The following is a 24,962-nucleotide window of genomic DNA, read 5'->3' on the forward strand; positions in this document are numbered from 1 at the left end:
CATGTGGAGCAAGATGGAAAAAAAAAGCCAATTTGTGTAAAGTTCTTTATTTATGAAAATAGTTTATAATAAAAAAAAACATTAATTCAAGGTTCTTTTGAATTTTACGCACACTGCTATTTATCAACTTCGACACACAGCAGCAAGACAAAGTCACACTTTGTCGCTTTGGCACATTTAAGCCAACACGGGTTCCTTCTGTACCTATTGTATAATATAAATGCAACTGGTGATTGTATCAAACAAAGGTCCTACTTAGTGTTCGATTACGAGTAATAATTGTTCTGACAAAGTCTCCTGGGAATGAACAAATCATGCTCGGAGACTCAAGGCAGATGAAAGTAGCAGGATTCACTTCCTCTTAAAATGATCTCATCATTAATACTAGAGTAACATGAGCAGTGAGGAGACACCTGGTAGTTATCATCCAGCCACATTATTATGACCACTTGCACAATAAAGAGCTATGTCAAATATTCTGAAAATGTTGTTAAATTAATACAACATAATCTAAATGTGTCAATCAAAATGAAACATTACCTATAGCGTGCTGTAGGTCGTCTCCTCCACAATGCCCACCCTGCATTTTCGACTACACTGCCACACCAATGGTATTTGACTTAACCTCGTTTATCCCTAATCAACTGGTCAAACAAGACAATGACACGATGCACTTTGTCCAAGACCCCTCATTGATAAAGACTACAAATGAATTGGATTAGACGCCAGCGCTTGGTAAAGGCAAAATATTTGATGCAGCTCTTGTTTTAACTATCATTATACAGTGTAAATTGGCAGAATGTTGTGGCTGCTTAGTGCATGGATAATCACACAGGCAAAACACTATTATCACTACATGCATTGGCAAAATTTCACCAAATTACAAATTGTGGTTTAAAAAAAAAAAAAGGTTAAAATGCAAATGTATTCACATCCAACGGCTACATTTCCCTAAATGTAAACATACTGAACTGTTTTGTAAAGTGCTGTTTGAACTCTCAGTCAGGTACTATCATTTCAACATTCACTGGCCAGACATAATTTTGTCCTATCTTCCTCTTGTTCCTCTGCCATTTTGATCCCCCTTTTCAAGAAAGACAGTGGAAGTCTTCTCTTGGTATATTATTATTATTATTATTATTATTATAGTGTTTTGATTAGGGGTGCACTGATCAATCCGCGCTGATTTCCCTAATTATGGGGAATTGGCGATTGGCCAATCCCTTAAAATAAATCTGATCTTCTCCATCAATCTCATCTCCCACTGCAGAGGTATGGAAAAAGTCAGCTACTGTCTTCTGCTTTTGATTCCGCTTATATTTTACCCTTTGTCTTTGCGTCATCAGGTTCTGGTGCCTCATGCGTCATCACTACTATTTGGACTTCCCAAGATAGCGTCAGGAGGAAGCAATGGGGAGACAAGGTTCAGGTAGCCTTGTTCTGATGGCTGCTGCGTGGAAACAGATGATCGTGTGCCTTCCGACATATGCTGACATTTGGTGCGGGAGATTGCATCCAATAACTCCCAAGGGTCATAGGAACTGGACGTGAGGCTGGTGAGTACAGATGTGAGACAGGGCAGAATGCGTCTCGTGAGAGAAATCATTCAAATCATGCTTCTTTCTCTCGTGTGACATTCATACCTTAAATTTGAAGTTTGCATGATGCTGTCACAAAAAACTTTCTTGGAATTCTGTTCAAATAACATCATGAATGTGTTAAACGGAGCAGAAGAGGGACACACTGAAAAGTACTGAGACACGCCTCTTTGATTGGTCATTCATCAATTAGATGTTGAGCTAGAACACTTCGTTTGTGTGCGTTACCTCATTGCTGTTGAGGGACTGGGCATTCCTCAAGGCACGCTCCAAAGAACTGACCTGATTGGACAGCCTTAGAGTTTGATCCTGCAGTCGCCCGTTTTCTGCTTCTAAGACAATGACCCTTGGAGAGACACAATATTCACTACGTGTCCATCTACTACGAATACTGATATTCTATTATCACCTAGTTGACTATTGCTGTTTATTTAAGTGAGGCAAAGTCCTTCTCAATGGCAAGAATGGTAAACATGCACAAGACAGAATGATACCTGTGTTGGACAGTGGATGCTGCCCTCATGCCATTGCTGCCCAGTTCCTCCGCTTCACTTATCTTCAGCAAGAGCCTCCTCCTCTCTTCCAGAAGCTTCTCATTTTCCTCCATGACACTATGGATGTTCTCCTTTTCCTGTAAGGTTCAGGGAATTTGTAAAACCCTGCGCAATTCACGAATCATACACTTTTGAACCAGGACATGCATGCACGTCAGTTACACAAGATGATGGCATATGACGGCGTAATAGCTGACCTTGTTCAAGAGACTGGTGGCCAGGGCTAAGTCATTCTCAAGTTTCTGGATGGTGTTGTCCCGCTGTGCAGTGGCTTGGAGAAAGACCTGCTTGGCTTGATGTAGTTTGCTCTTGTGTCTACTCTGTTTTTCATCGTACTTCCTAGTTGGAGTCGCAATGAAGCTCTTAATATTGCTATCTGACATCTCAGTTAGGCATGTGACTCTTGGTATAATCTTATTTGGCTGAGACAATGTGTATCATAAAAAATGTATTACGTTGCATTTCATGTTAGAATAACATTTGGGCTCACCTGACGTATGTATTCAATTGCAGGAAAACCTGCTTGAGCTCTCCTTGCATTCTGTCACAATCTAGCTGACTGGCCGCTAGATCATCCTTCAGTCTGCGACAAGAGGCTTGATCATCTTTTATCTGAAAGACAAATAAGCTTTGACACGAGTCTCATCTGGACAAAAAACTCTCAGGATTCTCTAAGGAGACCCACTGGGGCGCACACCATACAGTGCAATAGAATTAAACATCAGGGATACCAGCATGGAATTAAAAATAACAGACTGGGGAAAATGAAGAATTAAGAAGTAGTAACAATCATAAAAATTTGATAAACATTGCAGTTAAAAGATCCTCATAATTTTAAAGAACAGTATTTTATGTTGGGAAAAAAAAAATCATATTACATTTAAAATTCTTCTAATGAGTGGCTTTAGATGAATCAAAATATAAAACATCAATTAATACCATAGCAAAGTAGGTAGTATTTTCGATTATTTTCGATTTTCGATGATGCTCATCTAAGTTACTACACGATCAAAGCATTGTAATTCCAGAAAATATTATTAAAGCTTCCAGGTACAAATCATTGACAAAAGTATTAGAATATCGACTTTCATTCCAACAATGCACATGTAAAAAAGATATATTTTTTGTAAAGGCAGTGGTCCACACATTTTTTTCACACCGCTGATCCATTTCATGAGCCGACATTTTGGGCTATTTACACACGGCAAACATATGCCCCATGCCAACAAATTTTATTAATTCAGCGACAGTGCTGTAAAGTGTCATTTTGTCAGTGTGCATTGTCTTACAACTATAATAAATCAAGTTAGCACCTTAATGTTCTCTGTGCATGATTGGTAATTATTTGTGTGTAATGTCATTTCGTGGTAATAACATACGGCATTCTGTACCTCCTCTCGGGCGTTATTAAGTTCTGCCTCCATCTGTTGTGCTCGGTGGCTGAGCTCGGCATTGGTTCTAGTGAGCGAGGCCTCCTTCAACCTCAGGGAATTTACTTGGTGCTGGAGCTCCTCCTCACGCTGCTCTAAGAGCTTCCTGAAAAAGACAAGATGGAGGATGAGGTCAGCTTTTTTAGGATTATTCAGGACAGGTTCACACGGGGCATTGGGTTGGCAATTCTGATTTAGGACCTTTTGATGTGGTCCTCCTGCTGCTGGGCTCTCAAGGCGGTCAAGGTGTCAGACAGCTCTCTGCTGTCCCGTTCCAGGCGGCTGCTCTCGCTGGATCGAGCTTCCTCCATGTGCAGTTGGTGCAGTGTCGTCTTGAGCTGTAGCTGCAGCTCCACCACCTGTCAGTACAATCAAATGCAAAGTGGCGCCACTCACTACCTAAAATATTGCTAAAACCAGACAGATAATAACTTCTTTGCTGATAATAACCTGTAAAATAAATTCTAAAAAGAACTTTTAGACAGCACAGACGTTGACCAAAATCAGCTGGGTGAAACACAATCGTCAAGGTTTTTCTCGATTTAGAGACTAAAATGTAATGTAAATCAGGACAATGACCTTTATTTGTCTTGAATCAAAAAATAGTGTTCCAGCCAAATGCTTGAGTCCTATCCACCCCCTACTGACCTTTTGGTCAGTAGTAATGACCTTTGCTCTCTCAGCCTGTAGTTCTTCTTGCAGACTTTTGGCGACGCCGCGATTAGCTGAATTGCGTGCTAGCTCCAGCTCCAACTCTCTGATTCTTTGTTGCTGACGTTCTGATGCAGCCATCTGAGTGTGAAGACTCTGCTCCACCTGGGCCAGCTTTGTCTGTGCCTGGTTCAGCTCTGCAGAAATCTATAAGAGACAATATGATTTCCTTGAATGTATCATCATTCCTCCATTGAGAGTTTAAGCCTGGGTACACACGAAGACAGTTGGGCTGTGTTTGTCCTGATCTTACACCTTGCCCAAGTACGTCAAATACCCGACAATCTTATGTCCTCTACGACTGTCCTATGAGACTATCCTTACGTCTGATGTGTCCTGATAATGGGGCCAAAATTAGGTCAGGGTTGACAAGCTTAAATAACAAACCAAGCCAATATTTTCCTTAAAATCTTCATGTGTATGGTAAGCAAAACTACTCTTAGATTTTGACTCAGTAAACTGTGGCATGAATGGAATGCAGCCAATCAAAGAACTGACCAACGAGGAGGCAGCAGTAAATAAAACATGTCCTACACAATGTCTTTTTTTTCTGTATGAAACTTGCATTCAAAATCTTTTAAGATTTGAAAAATTATTCTAAGTGTACCAAGCCTTAGCTAAGAAATACTACACAGCTGTTCAATGAATACGAAACACACCTTGAGTTTTTCATTGTCCAGCAGGGTGTTGTGCCTCTTCAAGTCTAAGTTCTTTTCCTTTTCGTAGCGCAGTTCTCGTTCTGCAGAGGTGAATAGACTTTGTACTCTTTGCAGGTCCTGCTTCAAATGTTTAGCCTCTTCTGCCTGCTGACTCAGGACTATGCCCAGGGACTAATGAGGAGATGGAAAAAAATTCATATCAATGCCCTATTGTATTATCCAGATTTTGTTAAAGGTAAAATACAAGCCCAGTTGAATAAAAAAAGAAGAAAACATTACACTGTATTCAGATCATCAAAAACAGCACAAAGCATGCTAGAACATGCTAAGGACGTCACATTAGGGATAGATTTGTTCACGATCAGATATGAATCTTCCATTACAACTACTGTATAAAAAAATAACGAAAGTATAAGGCATAGGATTTCTTTTGCGCTTAAGGATTTGCCAGAAGAAATTCAATGCAGCTACCTGATCCAAGCGTTTCTCGTTGGTCTTCTCCACTGGACCAAAAGCTGACTCTGATTGAAGTGACTTCAGGTTTCTGCAAAGTGTTTCATTATCCAAACAAAGCTGTCCCTGATGCTGCTCTTTGAGGTGCTGTATCTCAAGCTGCAGTTTCACTCTTTCCTCTTCAATCTCCAGCTTCTTCTGGATGCTGTCGCTCAGTTTGGCCTGCAGCTCTACCACCTGCCGCTGCTCAGAGGTCATTTCATTCCTGGGCAAGGCAAAAAATGTAAGCCAAACAAGAAAGCTTTGCTGAGCCATCCTCTCATGGGCCAGTCATTTCTCTCCTTTCAGCATTTCCAAGCCATACGTGAAATTCCACCGACCTGAGTGTGCTGTGTTCTTTCTGAAGGCTGATTAGTTCGTTGGTCAGCTGTTCAGCCTGCTCCTGCAGCTGGTCCACCTGTATTCTGTTATCCTGGAGGTTCTTTTGGGTGTGATTAGCGTCTTTGTGACGCTCCAACTCATTCTGAAGTCGACGGTGAGCTCGCTCCATCTGGGCTAACTGAAAGACAAATAGTCATAGAAAGATATCTATTTTTAACATTCAATGCAAATGCTGATTTAATTGTTTTTGAAGACCCCAGTCTGTATTCAATCATAAGAATTGTACATTTTATGCACGTCAATTTTAGCATATAATGATATCTGATATATGTGTTGGTTTATAACAAAAATATATTGCAGGAAGACCCAGAAAAGAGGTTGTGCTGTGCTCATGCAACCTCCAAACAAGATGGGAATAAAGTTAGTTGGGAGCTTAGCTCATTGTAAAAATAGCAACTCTACTATGTGAAGACAACATCCGGCAAACCTTCTCCTCCAGAACTGCCTTTTCCCCCTTGACTTGGTTGAGCCCCTTGATGAGGGTTTTCCCTTGTTGGCACTCAGTTGTGAGACTGTTAACCTCAAGTCTTAGTTTCTTCAGCTCTCTCTCACCAATCTGCAAAGCCTTGATAAGAATGACAAAAAAAAAGTCAATTTTTACACAGTGAGAAACATGCAACACATAAAATGGAGCCATGTAATCTATAATTACCTCTTTGTCTTTTTTTAAGGCAGCCTGAGCAGCACTGAGGTCGAGCTCGAGTTGTTTCCTCCAGTCCTTCTCCTCAGTCAGTCGAGCTTCCAGTAAAGCCATTCTTTCTGGGCCACTGTCCCGTAGGTGCTTCATATACAGCCACAAAGAAGCATTTCGTTTCATTGTAATTAACTTTTCTACACTAAACAATCATAGAAAGCAGTGGTCGGCAAATAGGGGCCCGCGGGCCAATTTTGGCCCGCCGTCTATTCTGTCTGGCCCGCGAGATGACGTTAATATGATGGGAAAAAAAAAGATGGGGTTGTTGTATGCCATACAACAATCCCATCAAATTCAAAACATTTATTGAGCTATGATAGTCCTTAGTGACAACAACAGGTGGAACATCCTGTTTCAGTTATCCATGACGCACAGGTCAGAACGGTATTGACATGTGAGTGCGCGTAATCTTATGCAAAAAAATAAATAAAATGTCCTTTCTCCAATGGGGAAGGTAAAATATAGTCTATATTTCATTAAATTAACAACATAAGGTCTGTTCAAATGGAATTAAATTAAATGCATTTTAAAAGTAAGATGATGTTTATTTTAATGTAATATAATAATTAATAATTTAAATAGTAGGGACGGGGGCCCAAAAAAAAGCAATGGCCCGCGATGCCATAGTCAGAATTCTTTTTGGCCCGCATCCAAAAGTAATTGCCGACCCCTGATATAAAGGTTCATTCAAAGTCATGTCTTGATTCAAAATTGACTAGCAGTTTGGTGCTGCTTTGCGTGCCAGTTCATTACTTTTTAACCATATTATTGGCACCCCTCCACTGAAATTTGTGGAAGGATGTGACAGCAAAAGTCCCTGTAAAATTTCAGACTTGGATCCAGGTTTTTTTTTAGGTAACATTGCTCTGCATTTTTTGACACTGAAATCTTTCAGTAAATGATGCCTGCCACTTCTTTCAAAAGTGTCTTGGACAAAATAACAACAAACTACCGTTTGTTCTAAGCAAAAAGGGAAGTAAATATTAAAAGTAAATAAATATTTACAGTAAATACAAACCATTCTCATGTATTTAAATTATAGTGACATATCTGTTACAATAGCTCTTGTCACACAGTGTTTCTTACCAGCTGCAAGAAGGACTCTGTGCTTTTGACCTCTTCGCCATTCTTTAACAGCTTTTCTTGAGTTTCCTGCTTCTTCAGCTCTGCCTCAAGGTTTTTGATCTGCATGGTCAGTTCACACCTATTACTAAGTGGCCCCAAACGCCAACTTAAACTCTCTCTGACTAAAGGACTCGCGTGACTTGCCCTATGGCAAACTGACAACCTTCTATTATTCTGTCAAAATATTAACTATCACTCCCCCAATATCTAGTATTTAGCAGGGAGAGGTTAATGCCGATCATTACCCGTCGATGCAGTCCCTCCAGATCTCCGTCATGGCGAAGCCTCTCCTCCTTGCTGGCATTCTGGGCCTCGCCAAGTAGAGCCTCCAACTCCTCATTTCTCTCCTCCAGCTCCTCCTGCTCCTTGCGTAGCCTTTGGAGTTGACGCTCCAGCTCTCTCACCTGAACTTTTTTGTCCTCGATCGCTGCATGACAGCTGACATAGAAGAGGGTGAGTGTCAGTATACCATTGATGAAAAGAGCATTGTGAAAGACTACACGCTCACCGTTTGTGAGTTGGATCAGAATCTTTGGTTGAAATGCCAGACATGTTGTGCAGCTCACTGCACTTGCTGTTTTTCCTCACATCGTCTTTTAAGGAAGCATCTTTGTTTATGTGCCTTGTTTCCAACTGGACAAACACAACCACACGCTGCTGTTTGGTCTCAATTTGAATAGACTTCTACAAGAAAACTAACCTGCACGAGAAGCTTTTTCTTTTCAGACTCTAAAGAGGACACCATCTCCCTGAGACTTTGGTTTTCAACGTCTAGTCTGTCTCTTTCGTCTTTGGCCTGCTGAAGCTTCATCATATCTAAAAAATATATATATATGTATATATGACATCGCCTTGAATACAGCCAGGATAATACAACCAAAGCAGTTCTGACATAGTACTTTCTGTTCAAATTACTGAGACTGAAAGCATATTACTTTGGTAACATTCATTTCTTAAAAACCACCCCCCACCTTCAAAGAAAATCTGTTTACCATCTAGTAACATTGAGATGAAGTAACGCCCCACAAGAACAAACTGTACAGTGCGAAACAGAAAATGTCCACATTCTCACCGCACTGCTTTAGTTTGTCCACTTCTCTCTTCAGAATGTCTAGTTCTTGGAGTGTTTCCTGAAGCTCAGACCCTGAGATTGAAACCATTTTATTTAAAGTACAAATCCACTTTCTTTCCTTGCAGATGACTGTAGCGACAAAATAGTTGCAAGCAGAAGCAGCCAGGAGAAATATAAAGTTATTATCATACTAAATAGTAGCTGAAGAATCGTGACATGTTGACCAGCAAGCCATACATACAGTATTTAGTGTTCTTAGAGTAACACACCACAGGGGTCTAGGCTGTTGCTTTTGGCCACGTCCAGCTCATTGTTGAGCCTTCGGATTTCCTGATGAGCCATCTCTAGCCTGCTTGACGCCTCCTCCAAGTCACGCTCCAGCCGCCGGCGTTCATTATGCTCACGAGACAGCTCCTCATTGTGTGCCTGTTGTTGGAGCAGACAGGCATTAATGACGGGTTGATCAGACAGGGGGCTTGTGAGGGGATAAAGTGGGTGTTGTCAGTGACATGCATTTCGAAGATTGAGTTGAGTTCATCATCGACGCATGTCTGCAACGTAGTGAGAGCTATCAGAAGACAGGTTGTATTACAATTCACCTGGACAAGTGCAACAACAAACAGCTCTCATGCTGGCAATTGCAACGTGGCCCTGCAGCCCAACAGCTTTCATCACAAGGACGTTAGTGAGGAAAAACATTCCTGTGTTCATGCAGCTGCCAGTAGTAACAAGCAATGCCACAGCGAAACCAGCCGCAGAAGATACTGTTGTTTTAAATCATGGCAAAGTTAGTTGAGTTAGTTCGTCTTGAGAGGGAACCTACAGGGGTAATATTGTTTTTGTTCTGAGCAGACTTGCGCAGCCCAAACAGCTTCTTCCAAGGAGTCTGGGATGAACCCTGCTGAGAGCAAAAACCGGTGTGTGCAGAAGCACACCAGACAATACATTAAGATTAGGAGAGGACAAAAGAAGGCCCGGGAAGGCTTCACACTGGTTTCTTTGACCAGCAGAAGGCAAAAGAAATTGTAATGAAATGGTGACATAATTTCTTGTCTTGTCATCATGGCTCAATCACTTTGGAAATATTTTGACTGTATTCTAAATTGTGCTTTAATTATGCACCATAGAAATAAGATGATGATGAAAATCACATTTTTCGTGCCCGACAATAATAGAAGTCAAAAAGGAGAAAGGAGAGCTTCTAAATAGTGTGTGTTCTTTACCTGTATCTGGACATCCCTTACGTTGCCAGACAAGCTCTGCCTCTCCAGCCTTCTCTCAGCAGCCTCAAGCCTCTCCAGGAGTGTTGCCCTCTCCACCAGTAGGTAAGCTACCTGCTCACTGGGGCTGCTCAAGCCCATCTCCCCAAGGTCTTCCTGTGCCAACATCTCTGCCAGCTCCTTGCTCTGAATCTCTATAAGAGAGGTTTTGTCAAACAAGACGGGGAAATAAGACTCACAGGACAACAGGTATAATTTGCAGACTACTCACAAAAGGTTTGAGCAAAATTTGAAACGTGTTGCAAGTCTCGCCGCTCAGCTCATTGTTAGAAAACAGCAAGTTGTGCAAAAAGTACTGAAACACGTAACATGCATTCAAAAGTATAGTGAGGGTCAAATTCACCCAAACTTTCACCCCCGAACATTTTTTGTAAGCAGAGTACATAGCAGAATACGTTCACACAATACATTAATGTGGTGTACAGCAAAGTTGCACTGTCCCCACCTTGTTGTTGTCTGATGTGGTGGAGCTCTTTTTGCAGTTGTTCATTGTCTCTTTCGTAGTCAGCAGTTACACACTCACGCTGTTGCAGCAGGCCACGGATATGCTCTACATAGCTGTCCACCTAACAAGCAAAAGCACACATTTCAAAAGTAACAAAAACATTTTAAAAAATATTTTTAAAAAAATGGAAAAAGCAGACCTCTGCCAAGGTTTCTCAGCCAATTAAAAAAAACACAATAGCAAATAACTGATCACAACAACAACAAAACAAACTTAGCGCTGAGTGATCGAGAGGCCCTTTCCTCCTGTGGTCGAGTCAGCAATGATTCTGATCTCTCCCTCACCAGTTTGATGAATTAACCAACATGAATTAGTTATTGAATGAGTAGGGACATGACAATCTGTACAAAGAGTCTCACCTCCTTCATCTCGTTGGCCTGCTGGGTGCGCAAAGTACACAGCTCCTGGGAGGACTGCTGCAGCTCTGCTTCAGTGTCCAGGAGCCGCCGCCAAAGGTGGCGCTGGCGCTCTTCCGGACTAGCCTCTGGAAGCAAACCATCCTGCTGGAGCCGAGCAGATATCTGGTCCAGCTCTGTATGCACCTGAGGACGAAAGACCAAGCACATTTTTCAGGATTCCTTAAAAGATATACAACTCTTGACAAAATCTAATGCTATAACATCCAGTTGTCTAGTTTGTATATGCGTGAAAGTTTGTAAGTAGAGGTTTCACTGTAGTGAGGGGTTACTGTACTGTATAATACGTACTGTACATCCTGGAAAAAAAAAAATCAAGAGTCCTGTCAGTGTTGTGGGGAGCTGATGCTGGCTTCATAGAGTACATAGGTGATGACTACAACTTTAGAATGGTGTGCCAACACTAAACACCTGTCGCTGAACTCAATACTGAACTTCACAGGCCGTGTAACTCGAGCTGGCACGTCATGAGGCCCCAGGAGTGGCCAGTGACATGCAGCATATTGTAACAAGCTGTGTATCATGTCTCAGGGGCATGTTGTCTTTAAACACGACACAAATTACTCTATACTACTGCCGGAAGGGACTGAATGACACGATAATATTTACAAGAGGAGCCAAAAGATAACTATAGTGATCAAGGGTACCAGACGTAACCACACGGCCATGCGGATTTTGATATTCTAAAAAGTAGTAAGCGGATGCAATGAGTGGCACAAAAGCCAAATCAGAAGTGTGCATTACAACTGACTGCATGTCACAAAGTGACAGAAACAAACAAAGTAGGCTGTTCAAAAAGCATGCATATCAGCAGTTGAAAGGTTTACCTCTTTGTGGTCCATGGTGACACTTTAAGTCGTATGGAACAGCATCTGGCAGGGATGGAGCCTGGCTTCTGTGGTTGGAGGAGTGGAGGGGTTCTAGATGACGATTAGTCCTCGTACGTCAGTTGGATGTCATGTGCCAAGGTTATCTATAAAATTCCTTTTCCGCCTCATCGTTGCTGCAGAGTATACGAAACATAACCTTTATGCGGGAAGAAGCAGTCTGAAAATCTGATCCTTGTTACAGAGGACCAACGCAAAGCCCAAAGCAGACTGGGATTAGTCCTGACAGATCTACTGAAATGCTGAAGTAAGGATTTAAACAGATCCAAGTGATGTCTACATTGTGTATTTAAAGTCCTCTACTCATTGTCCACCTCTTGCAACTAATGTGGGGTTAAGTATCTTTATTTTCTTAAATTTTCAAAATGTCTGACAAGGAGGAGCAAGGTTTTTTTTTTCCCAGTAGACTTACACACCACTTGCATTCCTTTTGCCCACGCAAGCTCGGCCATGATGTGGTTTAGCCCCGAAAGCACATTTTAAAACGCGACATTCCTGTGTTCAGTTTAATCTACTGTGCACCCATTGGGTTATGTGCTAGGCAAATGACAAAGTGAGTTGCAAAGTTTGAATGCTGCGCAAACGCTAATTCGGCTAACGCTAGTCAGACTCTCCTCTGAAGTCAAGCTGGTGACCACCGTAGTAACACAACACTAGGAAAATAAACGCAACACTTCGGAGCTTTGTCTTGATGGCTGTGAAACGTTTTACTCACCATTCAGCGACAACTAACTGAAGCAAACGGGTGATGTTGAGCGTGCTAAAACGAAGCGAAGTGAACTGGCTTCCACGAGCACCTAGGCAACGGAGCGTACCATTTTGTAGGAGGGGGGACAAGCATTCGTCTGACTTGGGTGATTTCAAACACTGCGAACCCTAACCCAAGCCAGAAACCATCCCGGAAAACACAACCCTGGTTATTGGGGCAACTCTATTCAAACCCTTCTTTTTCAAAACTCTTTGTAGAAATCCTAATACTGTCTTGAATGCTGACTTTAAAACACTTAACATTCCATGAAACCCTAACACCAGTTTTGAACCACTCATTTGAAGCCTTAACCCTTGTTTAAAACCTTAACAGCGGCTTGAAACCTTGATTTGAAATCTTACAAATCTTAACCCAGGCTAGAAACCCTAAGATTGAAATTCAAAACCCTAACTCTGACTTCAAACACTACTTTAAAACCCGAACCCTAGTCACAATCAAAATTCTAATACATATATTAATATAATGACAAACATTTTGTGCACCTTTTTTAATTTGAGTATTTTTAAGTTAATTTACCTTCTTTTTTATTCTAATGTTGATATATTTTATTTTATTATATTAATATAATGACAAACATTTTGTGCACCTTTTTAATTTGAATATTTTTAAGTTAATTTAACTTCTTTTTTATTCTAATGTTGATATATTTTTATTGTATTTGTTCATTCGTTATCATTTTATGTCGTAAATATTTCTATAAATTAAATATCTTATTTAATGCAATGTACGTAGCTTGCTATTTTATTTTTTGTTATTATTTTTGGACTGATGTTGCACCTCACTTTCTTAATAATGTGCTCTAAAATTCAAATGAAAGTTTGCAGATTTTTAGTTTTTTTTAGAAACCACCACACAGGAGTAACAACAACCTATCAGAGATATCAAGCATGACTGACAAAGTGTGATTCCTTTTTTGGCGTGCGCTCTCGGGCACATGCTGGTCACCTTCAAACAGCAGCAGCCTGACACTGACCTGTTACCTTGGTTATTGGGAGCTATTATAGAATATCATTCACCTTTGGAAAATAAAACTAATGCCTAGGCCTCCTGAGACCTCAAGTCGCTGAAAAGATTAAGAAGCAATGCAAAATTCACAACATTTCTGCTCACTTCTTTTTTAATTGACTTTACTTTTCTAAATACAAAACTTCAAACCAATCAATTCTAACAATTTGCTCTGAACAAGTCGTGCTACCAACACAACAGCCATGGCTGACCTTGGCTTGTTAACAGTGCTAATGCTAGCTTTTGTTGCTCGTATTTGTTACAAATTTCATAATTGCATTTCATGAGTCAGACTCAACTGAGGGATTTGTGAAGTGAGGGCCCCCAAAAATAATTACAGCCTTTTCCTTTAATGTGCTTTGCAGAATAAATGTATTAATTAATTATTTAATCTGTTACTCTATTTATGATTTAAAATGACATAGAGTACTTGCATTTCTCAAAAATTAAAAACCATATTTGTTTGGATTGACTTATATTTACATGGGTCATGGCAAAATGTGGGTCAACAGAGTGAGGTATGTGTGCAACCACTGGTCTTATGAATCAGATGTCGCAAAATATACTGTAAATAGATTATGCATGAAGCACACTGGAGACTTTTATAAATCGCCCCTTGTGTTTTCAAGTCATTTCTACATGCTGCCTATTGCTGAATCTTTTTTAGTGGAAGGTGGAGTTGTCCTGTGGTGTATCTCGAGGCGGAGAAAAATAGAGCTCTGTTGTGCACAGAGGAAATGGGCGTCGGCCTTGGAAAGTTTGGATGGAGTGAGTGGGAAACGAAAAGGGGCGTGACAAGCCCAGAGAGGAGAAGACCACCTACTGGACACAAAATCACGACAAAGAAGCTGCTCTCGAGGTCTGGATCAGAGCAAGAGCAATAATCAGGGTAAGGAGGCAGATTTGTTTTTTAAGACATTTTATGGACAGCTGTTTGTAACTCACTGAATATTTTAGAAATTAATTTACATAAATTAAATTAAATCAATACTTAGATACTGTATGTCGTTCAAATACCAATAATGTGCGTTCCCCCTCAATTAAACTTTTAACAATCATTTACAGATTACCTTCAGTTTATTTTCAAGGAATAATGTTTCATTACAGTACTTTGTTTCTGTTCATTTTATCCAAATTATCACCTTCCATTCCTCCTCCTTTGATGGATAAAATTAGTGTAATGACATAATTTCACCCACCACCCACTCAGAGGGGCCTCTCCTATGATAAAGATCTGCACAAACAATTTCATCCAGTCACAAATTCTTTTTTTCTTCTACTTTTTATTTTGTTTTGTGCAAAGAAAACCAAGGCCATTTATGTCTAGGTTTGATTTAATTAAATTTAACCCCTCAAAGTCCACACAGAGGGGTGAGTGGTGGATGAACTGGGTAAATATTTTGGCCTCGTGTAGAGTTCTAGGACCCTGCCACAGGTTGGCCAACTCGTACTCCAACTCCACTCAGATTGAAGTTACAGCAATGAGTGATTTCACTGTTTCGTGCGTGTTCCCACACAAAAACCTCTCTATGTTCACACTTTCCAGTTTCTGTTTTACTAAAACAGGAGAGTCCCCAAACGGACATTTACTGCAAAACCAACAGGTTTGCTGACACACACGCGGTATGCCGAATCCATTTCTCTGGTTATTCTCATTGACTCTGTGTTGTTAACAGACAAAACCAAAATGGCCTTCCTGCTCATGTTTGTGACTCTGCTGCATCTCATCACCCTGGCCATGCTGTTCATCTCGACTATGGAGAAAGTAGGCCAAAATGTCAAAAAGTGTTGATGTATTGAGGTTTGTAAAACGTGGCAAATATTTTCTTTCAAAGTCCTGGTGGGTGTGGGATGGGATGGAGAACTCAGATCTGTGGTATAACTGTCGGTACGACAACTTCTCAGGAACTTGGTTATGTGCGTCCTCCAAAGAAACTGGTAACAAATATCTATTTTCTTGATTTTATTCATTAAAATGTATTCAGTGATTTACAAAAAATAATAATAATAAACTTACTTTTGTGTTTCGCAGAGTGGCTTCATGCAGTTCAAGTCTTGATGGTCCTCTCAGTGGTCTTCTCCTCGGTTTCCTTCTTGGTTTTTCTGGGTCAACTTTTTACCATGTCCAAGGGTGGACTCTTTTACTTCACTGGACTGTGTCAAGTGTTTGCAGGTAAATGTGGAGGCGTTACGTATTTTTTCGATGAAACATGAGTCTATTTTGAAAGCTGGCGTGTGCCACATGCACAAAGTGGACAACAATAAGAATAGGGAATAGAACAACTACAGCTGTGAGCAGCTACGAAGGGCTCTCGCAACTCTAGCCTCAATGGGGTAATGGGTCTGACACGTTGGGGTACTGGCACATAGGACAACAACCCTCTAAAATATACTTTAAAAATGCCAGGCCTGATGCATGTGCAGTTTCACAAGTTGCTGTCCAGATTTAAACCCTCAAAATCAGCATCTCTTTGTTTTTTTGTTTTTGCAAACGGTGCATCGCCACTGCAACAAAATTAAAAGCTTTCAATAATTTTTAATGTTAAACATCTTTAGATGAAATGTTTTCATGAAAAGATTTAAGACGATCAAATAGATTCTCTAAGAATTTGTTAAAATTTTGGAAATTTTAAAATAAAGTCAAAATTGCCAACTTCCTGCTTTTTAGGTTGAGCATATGGCTCCAAAAGGCTTTTTTTGTTGCAGATCTTGGGTTGTTACATTGGCTTTTCGATTTTCGCAGGGTTAGGTGAAAGATACACCTGGAAATGCTTGGTGAAAGATTTGTGGGGGCAGTACTGAGCCAATTTTTTGAAAATTGGAATCTAAAATATAGATTTTTCTACCAAGTGTCCAATGTTTCATGCATTTTTGTGCATATTTAGACGCTCAAAATTTTAGCAAACAGCGCATTGCCACAGCAACAGCTCGCAATGAAGTTTATAGCCTCCTATTGCTTTCCATCTCATACATCTTTAGATGGCACTCAAAATTTGGAGACAAAAGAAACATAATTTACTCAATGTCTGTATTCAGGCCTGACAGCCTTGTCTGCAGCACTCATCTACACATTACACAACAAGGAAATCCTCCAGGACAGCAAAGAACTGACTTCGGGACACTTTGGCTACTGCTTCATCCTAGCCTGGGTGTGTGTGCCTCTCCTGCTCAGCAGCGGCATCATTTACGTCCACTTACGCAAGAAAGAGTGATCAGGCAAAACAACACAATGTCACAGTGATGGAAAATATTCAGCTTAGCACACATTTATATTCCTCGCTTTCTGTGCTTTGGTCAATGGAATTTTGTTTCTTCAAAGTAAACACAATTATAACCCGAAGAATCTATTTTGTTAGCAAGGGATTAAATCCTCAACATTTACTCATAATATAGCAGAAGACAAGCTTGCATGCTATTTTTTCCTGAATGTTTTTTATTGTTGAACATACACCAATGTGAAAAATATCTAATACGTAGCACACTTTTTAGGAAAATGCATGCAGATATCTATTTTTGTACCTGTAGAATTTTTTATTATCGTATTAAATGTCACTCAAAGAAAAGAGTACAGTGCTTTCTTTTGAGGGTGTGCCTAAAAAAAGCCCAAACCACATTTTGATAAAATCACACGCTTAAAAATGCTGAATTAAAAACAACCCAATTAGGGCAAAAAAATTGGACGGGCCTCAGAACACCTCTAAGAGTTAGAATCTACTCCCCAAAATGTAGATTTTTTTAAATTTAAACTTTTACAGTCCATTTTTTTCTGTGTTCTTGTGTTAAACTATGTACTTATAGAAGAAAAGAGTATTGCTAGTAGTAGTAGTAGTAGTAGTAGTAGTAGTAGTAGTAGTAGTAGTAGTAGTAGTAGTTACAGCAACAATTTAAAAAGTAGCAGTGGTAGTGCCAAAGTAGAAGATACATTTTGTTGTAATTGAAGAAAATAGGACAAGGAAAAACAGTAGTCCCTAGTAGAGAAAGAATACAAAAGTAGGAGTAGTTGGCAGAACCTAACCAGGCAAACCAGTGACCCAAGTGTGTGGAGGAGTGTTGATCGTTACCATAACGACCTCAGACAACGCGCCCAATGGTGGTCTGTTCAAATACACAACAAAGAACACGCGTAATGTTATGACGTCACACGCGTGAGAACGTAGTGGATTCATTGAAGCAGAAAAAAAAACTGCATCCTACAAATACAAAACAGTATCAATGAGCTTTTGTTTCCTGAATTCATTTTGGATAATAACATTTGAACACAGGGGTCCTGTAATTATCGACGTGCGCCCGTGTATTTGGGTCCTGAATGAATAATGGAGTCCAGAGCGCAAGACGTTCTACCATCGACCGAAATCATCCCCCTGGCTTTGCCCAAAGGAACCGAAAAGTTGTGTGAACTGTGTCAAAAAAGAGCTTACTTGCAATGCGCCAGGTGTCGAGTCACCTATTACTGGTAAGAGAAACAACCATCCGAAGATCATCACAAGCATTACACGCAGTTGTGTATCATGCGACACTTGAGTTAGAAGTGTCTTAACAATAACTGGTTAAAGTCACTTTGTGAGGACTACAGAGTAATTTTTGTTTCTGACATCTGATGTACTTTAGTATCAAAAGTTATTTTCTGACATTACACTTGAATAGAAATAAAATCGTGAGGGTAGAATTTCTATATTTTACTTGTATCTGTGTTTAATAGTTTAAGACGGTATTATTCAGCTCTGTGTTTGTAGCTCAAGCTTCATATGCTGGTCATGCATGCACCGAAGTAAAAGTAAATATTCTAGTTAGGAAATTTAGTAAGGTATAAGTTGAAGTTTCTAGAAATGCAAATAACGAATGGCAAATAGGTGCAAATTGTAAATAGGCTGCAGCAACGTGTTCCATGACAAGACTAAGTTCAGAAGGCACATAAGGGCTGTGACCGCCAGATGGCGGTGTTGCTCACGTGGGGAGGCTATAACATCGCTTGATAGTTGTTGCCAGAATGGAAATGAAATTGGAACATTTTTTGTTATTCGTGTGACTTCTTGCCTCTCTGAGCTTTATGTTACTTTATGTTTATTCAGCTTACCTGAATATATTAGTTGAAATCAAGTCCTGATAGTTATTTGCTTGATGATTCAATGGATTGATGGATTGCATCACATTTTTTAAGGTTTACTGAGAAACTCAATAGGCCCTTTTTAACGTTGCCCCACCCTTGTTGTCGATGCCGGATGTGATGATGCCCTCCAGCGCATCCATAAACTTTTAATTAGCAAAAGTTCTCCCACTGAGTACTTGTGTACAAGTACAGAATGGGCACCTGTGTGCCACTAACAACTTGTCTTTGCTGTACTCACGACTGTAGTGGGTCAAAGCCAGAGGTCATCCATTTCCGTACGTTTTCACCACCACTTATCCTGTTCAGGGTCGCAGGGTGCTGGAGCACCCTGAATTGGTCGCCAGCCAGTTGCAAGACACACAATGAAACAAACAAACAACCAGTCACACCCACATGTCAGATTTCGTGTATTTGTGCAGCCATGACAAATAAAGATGATTCTTCATGTGTAAATAAAAATGAGGTTGAAGAAGGTAACAAGCCTATTTTGTTTTCAAATCCAAAAAAGAAAAAAACATTCGACAAAAATACTCAAGTTCATGACACTTGAAAACATTCTAATTCTAATATCAGGAATGCATTAGCTGGAGGTCAGCAGTCATCAGAGCCTATTAGCTGACAGTTCCTGTTCTCTTTGTCAATAATTTCATGCAATTGGTGAAATGCGTTATGCGTGTGTGTGTGTGTGTGTGTGTGTGTGTGTGTGTGCGTGTGTGTGTGCGCAGTTTAGTGAGGTCCCCACTCTCAACCACATGCCACGGCGAAATCCTTTATAGTCAAGCATTGTTTTTATATTTAGCCAGGAAATGACAGATCAGCTGTAATTACTTTTCCATTTGTGCCTCGGGCTTGTCAGTATCCCAAACCTTTGGTCTTTAGAACTTTGAAAAATTCTCTAAAATGTCATACCTTCAGTCAGTGGAAGTACCAGAGATGGATGACATCTGCAGTCTTGAGTGCCTTGTCAACAAATGCTGCATTTGCAAACACAGTTTTCAAGTTTGACTAGAACTGTTATGAATTATCCATATTTCCCGAAGAGATAGTTTGTTGTGGTGTAGAACTTTGCTGCTGCATCTTGACGTTTTTCATAGTTTGGTGAACTCCTCATTGATACAGAAGTTTTCCACAATTAGATATTTAAGTTATATTAAGTTACAAGTGTCCTCCTTAAGAGTTACTTTTGGATGCGACGTGGCCAAAGTATTTTGCCTGCTGCCATCTTCTCCTGTCTCCGGCACAGAAACCGCAGTCCCATGTGCTCCTCGAGTGGAAAGGAACACAAGACGCCAAAACCCAGTTGCAGCCGCCTGAAGAAAATTACAGCAGCCGTTGGGCAAAAGCATGCAATTTAATATGATGATACATCCGAAAATGAATCAGTGACTCACACCTAGGGATCCTTGCAAAACCTGTGCGCAAACAGTTGGGACTTCTATCAGGAAGGAATCAAACAATTCAAATAATGTTTTGTTAACAGCTGTCATGGGAATGAATTTTGTACATACTGTCGGGTCAGGTGTTCACTTGGATGCCAGAGGGACTTTTTGTAATATTTTTAAAACCCTGAAAATTGTGTGTGTGTGTGTGTGTGTGGGGGGGGGCGATGATTCTTCTCTAAATAAACACAGCCATGATCAAGTTGGTATCAGTAAATTTGAAGAGAGTTATGGTGCCAGCGTGAGGTTCCGAGTGCACATATCATTGACACCTCGTCGGTCACATCTTCCAGTTGTGATCTTCAATTTCTCTGGTTGTTTTTCCTCAGGCAATGCGGTTTCTAATAACAACAACAAACTACAAATAACCCCTCGAAGAAGTTGTTGTCAAACACTAACCTGCGATTCTTCTTTCACCTGGCAGCGATGCAGACCACCAGCAATCTGACTGGATAGGCATCCACAAGAGGATTTGTCAGTTGCTCATTCCCATTCGCACCCCATCGCTTTTTAGTATGCAACGAGCCGGCCGCATTGAAAATCTACTCAAAACGGTGAGGCCATAACATGCACCTAGAAATTAGATCTGATGCCAATTACATCCCTAGGCCATGAAAGATAGCACTTCCCTGCCAGAAATGAGTTTCCTGCTTTTCCCTACGGGCTGGTGTAAAAGCAGCATAGAACACGCAAAATGAATTTGAATTGTAACTCTTGCGCAGAAAGAGCTGATAGAGATTTGCCGGTTGGTGGCAGAGAGCAAGCTCTCTGAGGGGAAGCACCAAGAGGCCGTGCCTGCCGCCCAGGCCTGCCTGCGCTGTTCAACCGACGTGTATGGACCCAACACGGTCCAGTTGGTGCCGGCTTACCTGCTGCTGGCTGATGCTAATATGGGTGAGGAACGTTGCCCTCGGCTCGTTCGATCTCTTGTGCGCCACATTGGCATTTGTGTGATTGTGTCTTGCAGGCATGAATAATCTGGCCCTGGTGGCGGAGCTGCTGTCCCAGGCGGAGTGGGCGGTTTTGAAGAGCCCCGAATGTGGCTATGCGGTTCACCACCGACTGCACAGGAGCATGGGCTGCCTCCACACGGCTACGGGTCACTTTGAGGCAGCTCTTTTTCACTTTGCCAATGACGTGCGTGTCGTCACGAGTAAACTCTGTTGATGCATACTTGCAACGTTTTCACATGAGGCTTTCTGTCGAATATGTTTTCAGATATATTTTGCTAGTGAGGAGTACGGTCTGGATAGCACTGTGATATGTGGAGCTTACTTCCTCATGGCAGCTGTGTTTGTCAAACTGGGGGAACCGGCTATTGTTCATTCTTTATACACAGAGGTGATGTATATAAGCCAGCAGTGATGCTGTTACCAGTGTGATCAAATTCTGTTCAATTGCAATATTTTTCCTTAGGTGGCAGAAACCTGGCACTCCCACCTGGCCAAACTCCTGGAGAGTCACATCCAAAATATGCAGAAGAACCCTGACATGCTGGAGCCCTCCTTTGGTGTGTCAAGATAACAGAAATCTTGTCGAGTAGTATGTTTACTCTTGCCCTCTGAAACAGGAAAACTACACTTTCTAGTGGATACAATTTTTTTAAGTCCAATTTTGCCATCCTACACTAATATCAAATATCGACAAGTCAATATTAAACATTACAAACTAATATAGCTATCTCACAGACTCACCCAAAGAAAATTACTTCAAAAGAGCTATAGAATTTTTTTTAAGATGGCAGCATGGTGGTCACGTAGTTAGCAACTACTGCTCTGTGTTAAATATAAAATCCATATATTTGAGAAATAAAAGCATCTTGCGATGTTGCTATGTGATGCAAAATGTGCTATGTGATTCACCTATTGTTGAGAACACTTCAAATTGGAACCATGCACAATTAACCAAATTGGCCATATGACATCACAATAGCGACACTCCTTGTGATAAAACAGCTTCATTGATGTATCACTGAAAAATAAGGTCAACGGGGCTAAATTTAGTTGAGCTGTATTGCTGTGCAACCGGAAGGCTAAATCTCAGCTTTACGCCACGCATGGTAGGAGATCGTCACTGACACATCTTTGGCTGTGCGGCATCCGCACTACTAGCCTCTATGGCAGCTGCTGCCCTACATATGACACTAAGCTTGTTAGCTGTCATGCAATTTGGCTGTGGATGCTTCACACCAGAGCAGGATTTCCCAAACAGCTCAAGAACCCCCGCCTCGAAAAACAATGTTTCTTATTTCCCAATTGTACATGTTATAGGTAGTGGGGAAGGCTTCTAAATTATTTGTGTTGTCTGATGATTCAAAGCTTGAATGGTCTCCAGCTCAACCACAAATCTAATGGGGCCATTGTACAGTCATGTTGTACAACAATGCTAAAGAGTGTCTTTTATCGCCCTTTAACTAGATGAAGGTCAGAAAGTGGAAGTGGACAGGATGCTTAGGTCCATTTTAGCCTTTGAGCAGGACGAAACCCGAAAAGAACCCGGTATTGAGGCTCTGGTGGCCCACGCCCTGGCCATGCTCTCCTTCCTGGGTGGAGATGCAGTCAAGGTGAGTGACCTAGGAGTCAGTATACTACTAACACCGTGACACAGTGCCCTATTTACCCCCAGGCGTACTTCTTCCGTTCGTCGGCTGTCTCCGTGTGAGATTATCCGTGATTGCTAAAGCTTTAAAGATGAAGCAGGGATTTACGAGTAGCTCCACTGCGTCATGCAAACAAGCCGGATATCTGTGCTTAGATACAGCTCATTTGTTGATTTTATATTGTTTTCATCATACTGGTAAAGTTGCTTGCCTATAATATTGTAATTTATTTCACAGGCCAGTACACATACACTTGCAAGTTAAACGAGTTAAAGAAAATAACCTTGCATGAATTTGAGAAAGTCCTAACGTTTCATAAAAAATATACTCTACTATGTGCCAAAATCATGTGAATTTCTTTTTTAAAATTCAACAGCCAAAATTAAACAATATTGTATTGTTTAAATTGAATAAATATTGCCACAATATTGTAATTTGTTGAAATCAGTTTAGCTTTTGTATTGGCTTCCATGGTATTGTGTAAGTGTAGCGATTTAAGGGAATCCAGTGAATCAAGACGGAAATTGTTTGTCCGCTCAATGAGGCCGTCAATTGATCTCAGCATTTGTTGGAAGTCTCCCGCCCAGACAGCTGACTTTTACACCTTAGGAAGCTTCATCTACATCTCTAATTTCCAATAAGCTTAAGTAGTGTCTGGCACAGATACACACCAGAATAGATGCCAGCCGCACGTATACAACACCAATGTATGTACACTTTGGTTTCGTACACGAATCTTTCCATGTTTATATGTCTTTCCAAAGTTGGAAATTTTCCATCATTGCCCGACTAGATGCACCCTCTCTTCCCCGTATTTACCCTCGAAAAAAAACAGCTTAGAGTTGCAAAATTTTGTTGATTCCCAAAGTTGGAACGATTCCTTTTTTTTTTTTCGAGGGTGTATACGGGGAAGAGAGGGTGCACCTAGTCGCACGCAAGCACGTTTGAAGATATAGTTTCATACAAGTGCGTCATAGACCAAAATCTACCTTCTAATGTCCCTTACTGCTCATCCGCACTGATCTACTTAGAAAAAACAGAGAGGCTTCTGTGCTATAATGACCACTGTCCTTTTGGGTGATGACAACTTTCATCTGAGTGGAACTTGGGACGCCATGGTCACATCTTGCCTCTGTTTGTCTGTTTGCGGGCTGTGGTGCAGGAGCTGTCATTTGAAAAGTACAGTGTAGTGAAAAGGGATGAGAATTAAGTTCCATTTACTTTTTTAAATCTATCGCTCGCTCGTTCCCGCTCTCCATCCATCCATCTGTCCGTCCATTTGTCCGTCCATCCATCCATTTCTGTGTTGTGCGACATGAAATATACACAACAATGTACATTAAATTTCTCATTGAGAGATTGTAATTTGTATCACACATCCTGTACATAAATTTAGAAAAAAAATCATAGTAAAGAAATAGCCTATAGGTTGTGGCGTCCGGAAGGGAAAACGTGGGCTGAATAAAGTCAGGTTGTAGTTATAAATCTACTTTTCTTTCCTATAGTGTGACGCTGTTGCTGCTTGTCTTTGTGATTCTGCTGCGTGTATGTGTATGCATGTGTGTGTGACAGGCACTGGAATTTGGGCGAATGGCACTGGAAGCCAGCCAGCTGATTCAGAACCATGACCTGACAGAGCCCATTCGGGCCCTGCTGCAGCTGCTGGCTAAAGACCCGCAACTGACTTCCGTCTAACCTCTACACAAGGGGTGGGCAAAAGATGGCCCGAGGGTCACAAGTGATCTACTCTATTCTTTAAGAAGAACTCACTCAGTAAGAACTGATATTGTCAAGAGTCCCGATATATTTGCTCAATGTCTGCTTTGGTGATTTACCTCTCCAAACTAGTTCATGAATGTTTACTGTTTATTTTCACACATAGTCCAATATGTCTCTTAAAATAAATGTTTCCTTCTTTTTATACCATTTGAATGCTCTGTGTGTAATAAGTGGTTGCATGAATGATGACATTTTATCCATGGTTTTATTGTCTACATAAATTTATTTTATAAAGAGTCATCTGTATTGTATTTGTGTTGATTGTCTTTGGCATTTTACATTTGTCCTTGAAATTGTTGCCCACCCTATCATTATGAGGTAACCATCCCTTTTTATAACCATCATTGTCTTTCCTCACTCTTGGTTCAACATACATATAATGTTTAGCATGCAGCCGGAAGTTTTGATTCAAGCATATAGTACAGTATACATATTGACC

At 40.8% G+C, this 24,962-nt stretch overlaps 3 protein-coding genes across 9 annotated transcripts; 2 read left to right on the forward strand and 1 right to left on the reverse strand.

Moving 5' to 3' along the window:
- Window positions 1-42: 42 nt before the first annotated feature.
- ccdc30 (coiled-coil domain containing 30) lies at window positions 43-12,644 on the reverse strand. Of its 5 annotated transcripts, none has more exons than XM_085927188.1 (26): window positions 12,541-12,644; window positions 11,766-11,941; window positions 10,882-11,064; window positions 10,463-10,583; window positions 9,961-10,151; window positions 9,561-9,635; window positions 9,007-9,163; window positions 8,738-8,809; window positions 8,366-8,481; window positions 8,174-8,298; window positions 7,911-8,103; window positions 7,627-7,725; window positions 6,499-6,627; window positions 6,274-6,411; window positions 5,786-5,964; window positions 5,424-5,670; window positions 4,953-5,123; window positions 4,231-4,440; window positions 3,784-3,941; window positions 3,544-3,688; window positions 2,643-2,764; window positions 2,350-2,491; window positions 2,093-2,229; window positions 1,827-1,944; window positions 1,644-1,693; window positions 43-1,553 (listed from the first exon to the last, which is right to left on the reverse strand). In XM_085927188.1, the coding sequence occupies exons 2-26, from the start codon at window positions 11,778-11,780 to the stop codon at window positions 1,358-1,360; spliced, it is 3,489 nt and encodes a 1,162-aa protein (XP_085783314.1). In that variant the 5' UTR covers window positions 11,781-11,941; window positions 12,541-12,644; the 3' UTR covers window positions 43-1,357. The 5 variants fall into 5 exon arrangements, with proteins under 5 accessions (XP_085783314.1, XP_085783305.1, XP_085783322.1 ...); XM_085927179.1 differs by having other exon boundaries at window positions 9,561-9,638; XM_085927196.1 differs by lacking the exon at window positions 9,561-9,635.
- A 1,722-nt stretch (window positions 12,645-14,366) lies between these two features.
- emp3b (epithelial membrane protein 3b (MAM blood group)) lies at window positions 14,367-17,172 on the forward strand. Of its 3 annotated transcripts, none has more exons than XM_085914765.1 (6): window positions 14,453-14,488; window positions 15,166-15,203; window positions 15,276-15,364; window positions 15,435-15,537; window positions 15,632-15,772; window positions 16,636-17,172. In XM_085914765.1, the coding sequence occupies exons 3-6, from the start codon at window positions 15,287-15,289 to the stop codon at window positions 16,809-16,811; spliced, it is 498 nt and encodes a 165-aa protein (XP_085770891.1). In that variant the 5' UTR covers window positions 14,453-14,488; window positions 15,166-15,203; window positions 15,276-15,286; the 3' UTR covers window positions 16,812-17,172. The 3 variants fall into 3 exon arrangements, with proteins under 3 accessions (XP_085770900.1, XP_085770891.1, XP_085770907.1); XM_085914781.1 differs by having other exon boundaries at window positions 14,469-14,488; window positions 15,146-15,203; XM_085914774.1 differs by lacking the exon at window positions 15,166-15,203 and having other exon boundaries at window positions 14,367-14,488.
- A 639-nt stretch (window positions 17,173-17,811) lies between these two features.
- zmynd12 (zinc finger, MYND-type containing 12) lies at window positions 17,812-24,730 on the forward strand. Its single transcript, XM_085918375.1, has 8 exons — window positions 17,812-18,052; window positions 20,570-20,699; window positions 20,868-21,039; window positions 21,113-21,282; window positions 21,364-21,486; window positions 21,562-21,655; window positions 22,563-22,708; window positions 24,317-24,730. The coding sequence occupies exons 1-8, from the start codon at window positions 17,913-17,915 to the stop codon at window positions 24,437-24,439; spliced, it is 1,098 nt and encodes a 365-aa protein (XP_085774501.1). The 5' UTR covers window positions 17,812-17,912; the 3' UTR covers window positions 24,440-24,730.
- Window positions 24,731-24,962: the final 232 nt, after the last annotated feature.

The sequence above is a fragment of the Syngnathus leptorhynchus genome, chromosome 1 (genome assembly GCF_054491065.1).
Source record: "Syngnathus leptorhynchus isolate UIUO chromosome 1, UIUO_Slep, whole genome shotgun sequence".
NCBI lineage: Eukaryota > Metazoa > Chordata > Actinopteri > Syngnathiformes > Syngnathidae > Syngnathus > Syngnathus leptorhynchus.

What these genes read in the sequence shown, in the direction of transcription:
- ccdc30 (XM_085927179.1), bottom strand. An exon ending in TGGAGGGACTGCATCGACGG is followed by an intron (nt 7,726 to 7,910) that starts GTAATGATCGGC and finishes CTGACCATGCAG; the next exon opens with ATCAAAAACCTTGAGGCAGA. An exon ending in AGGCAGTTCTGGAGGAGAAG is followed by an intron (nt 5,965 to 6,273) that starts GTTTGCCGGATG and finishes TTTGTCTTTCAG; the next exon opens with TTAGCCCAGATGGAGCGAGC.
- zmynd12 (XM_085918375.1), top strand. Translation starts at nt 17,913, where the DNA reads ATGGAGTCCAGAGCGCAAGACGTTCTACCATCGACCGAAATCATCCCC. An exon ending in TGTCGAGTCACCTATTACTG is followed by an intron (nt 18,053 to 20,569) that starts GTAAGAGAAACA and finishes TTCACCTGGCAG; the next exon opens with CGATGCAGACCACCAGCAAT. An exon ending in CATGCTGGAGCCCTCCTTTG is followed by an intron (nt 21,656 to 22,562) that starts GTGTGTCAAGAT and finishes CCCTTTAACTAG; the next exon opens with ATGAAGGTCAGAAAGTGGAA.
- emp3b (XM_085914774.1), top strand. Translation starts at nt 15,287, where the DNA reads ATGGCCTTCCTGCTCATGTTTGTGACTCTGCTGCATCTCATCACCCTG. An exon ending in TCATCTCGACTATGGAGAAA is followed by an intron (nt 15,365 to 15,434) that starts GTAGGCCAAAAT and finishes TTTCTTTCAAAG; the next exon opens with TCCTGGTGGGTGTGGGATGG. An exon ending in TGCGTCCTCCAAAGAAACTG is followed by an intron (nt 15,538 to 15,631) that starts GTAACAAATATC and finishes TGTGTTTCGCAG; the next exon opens with AGTGGCTTCATGCAGTTCAA.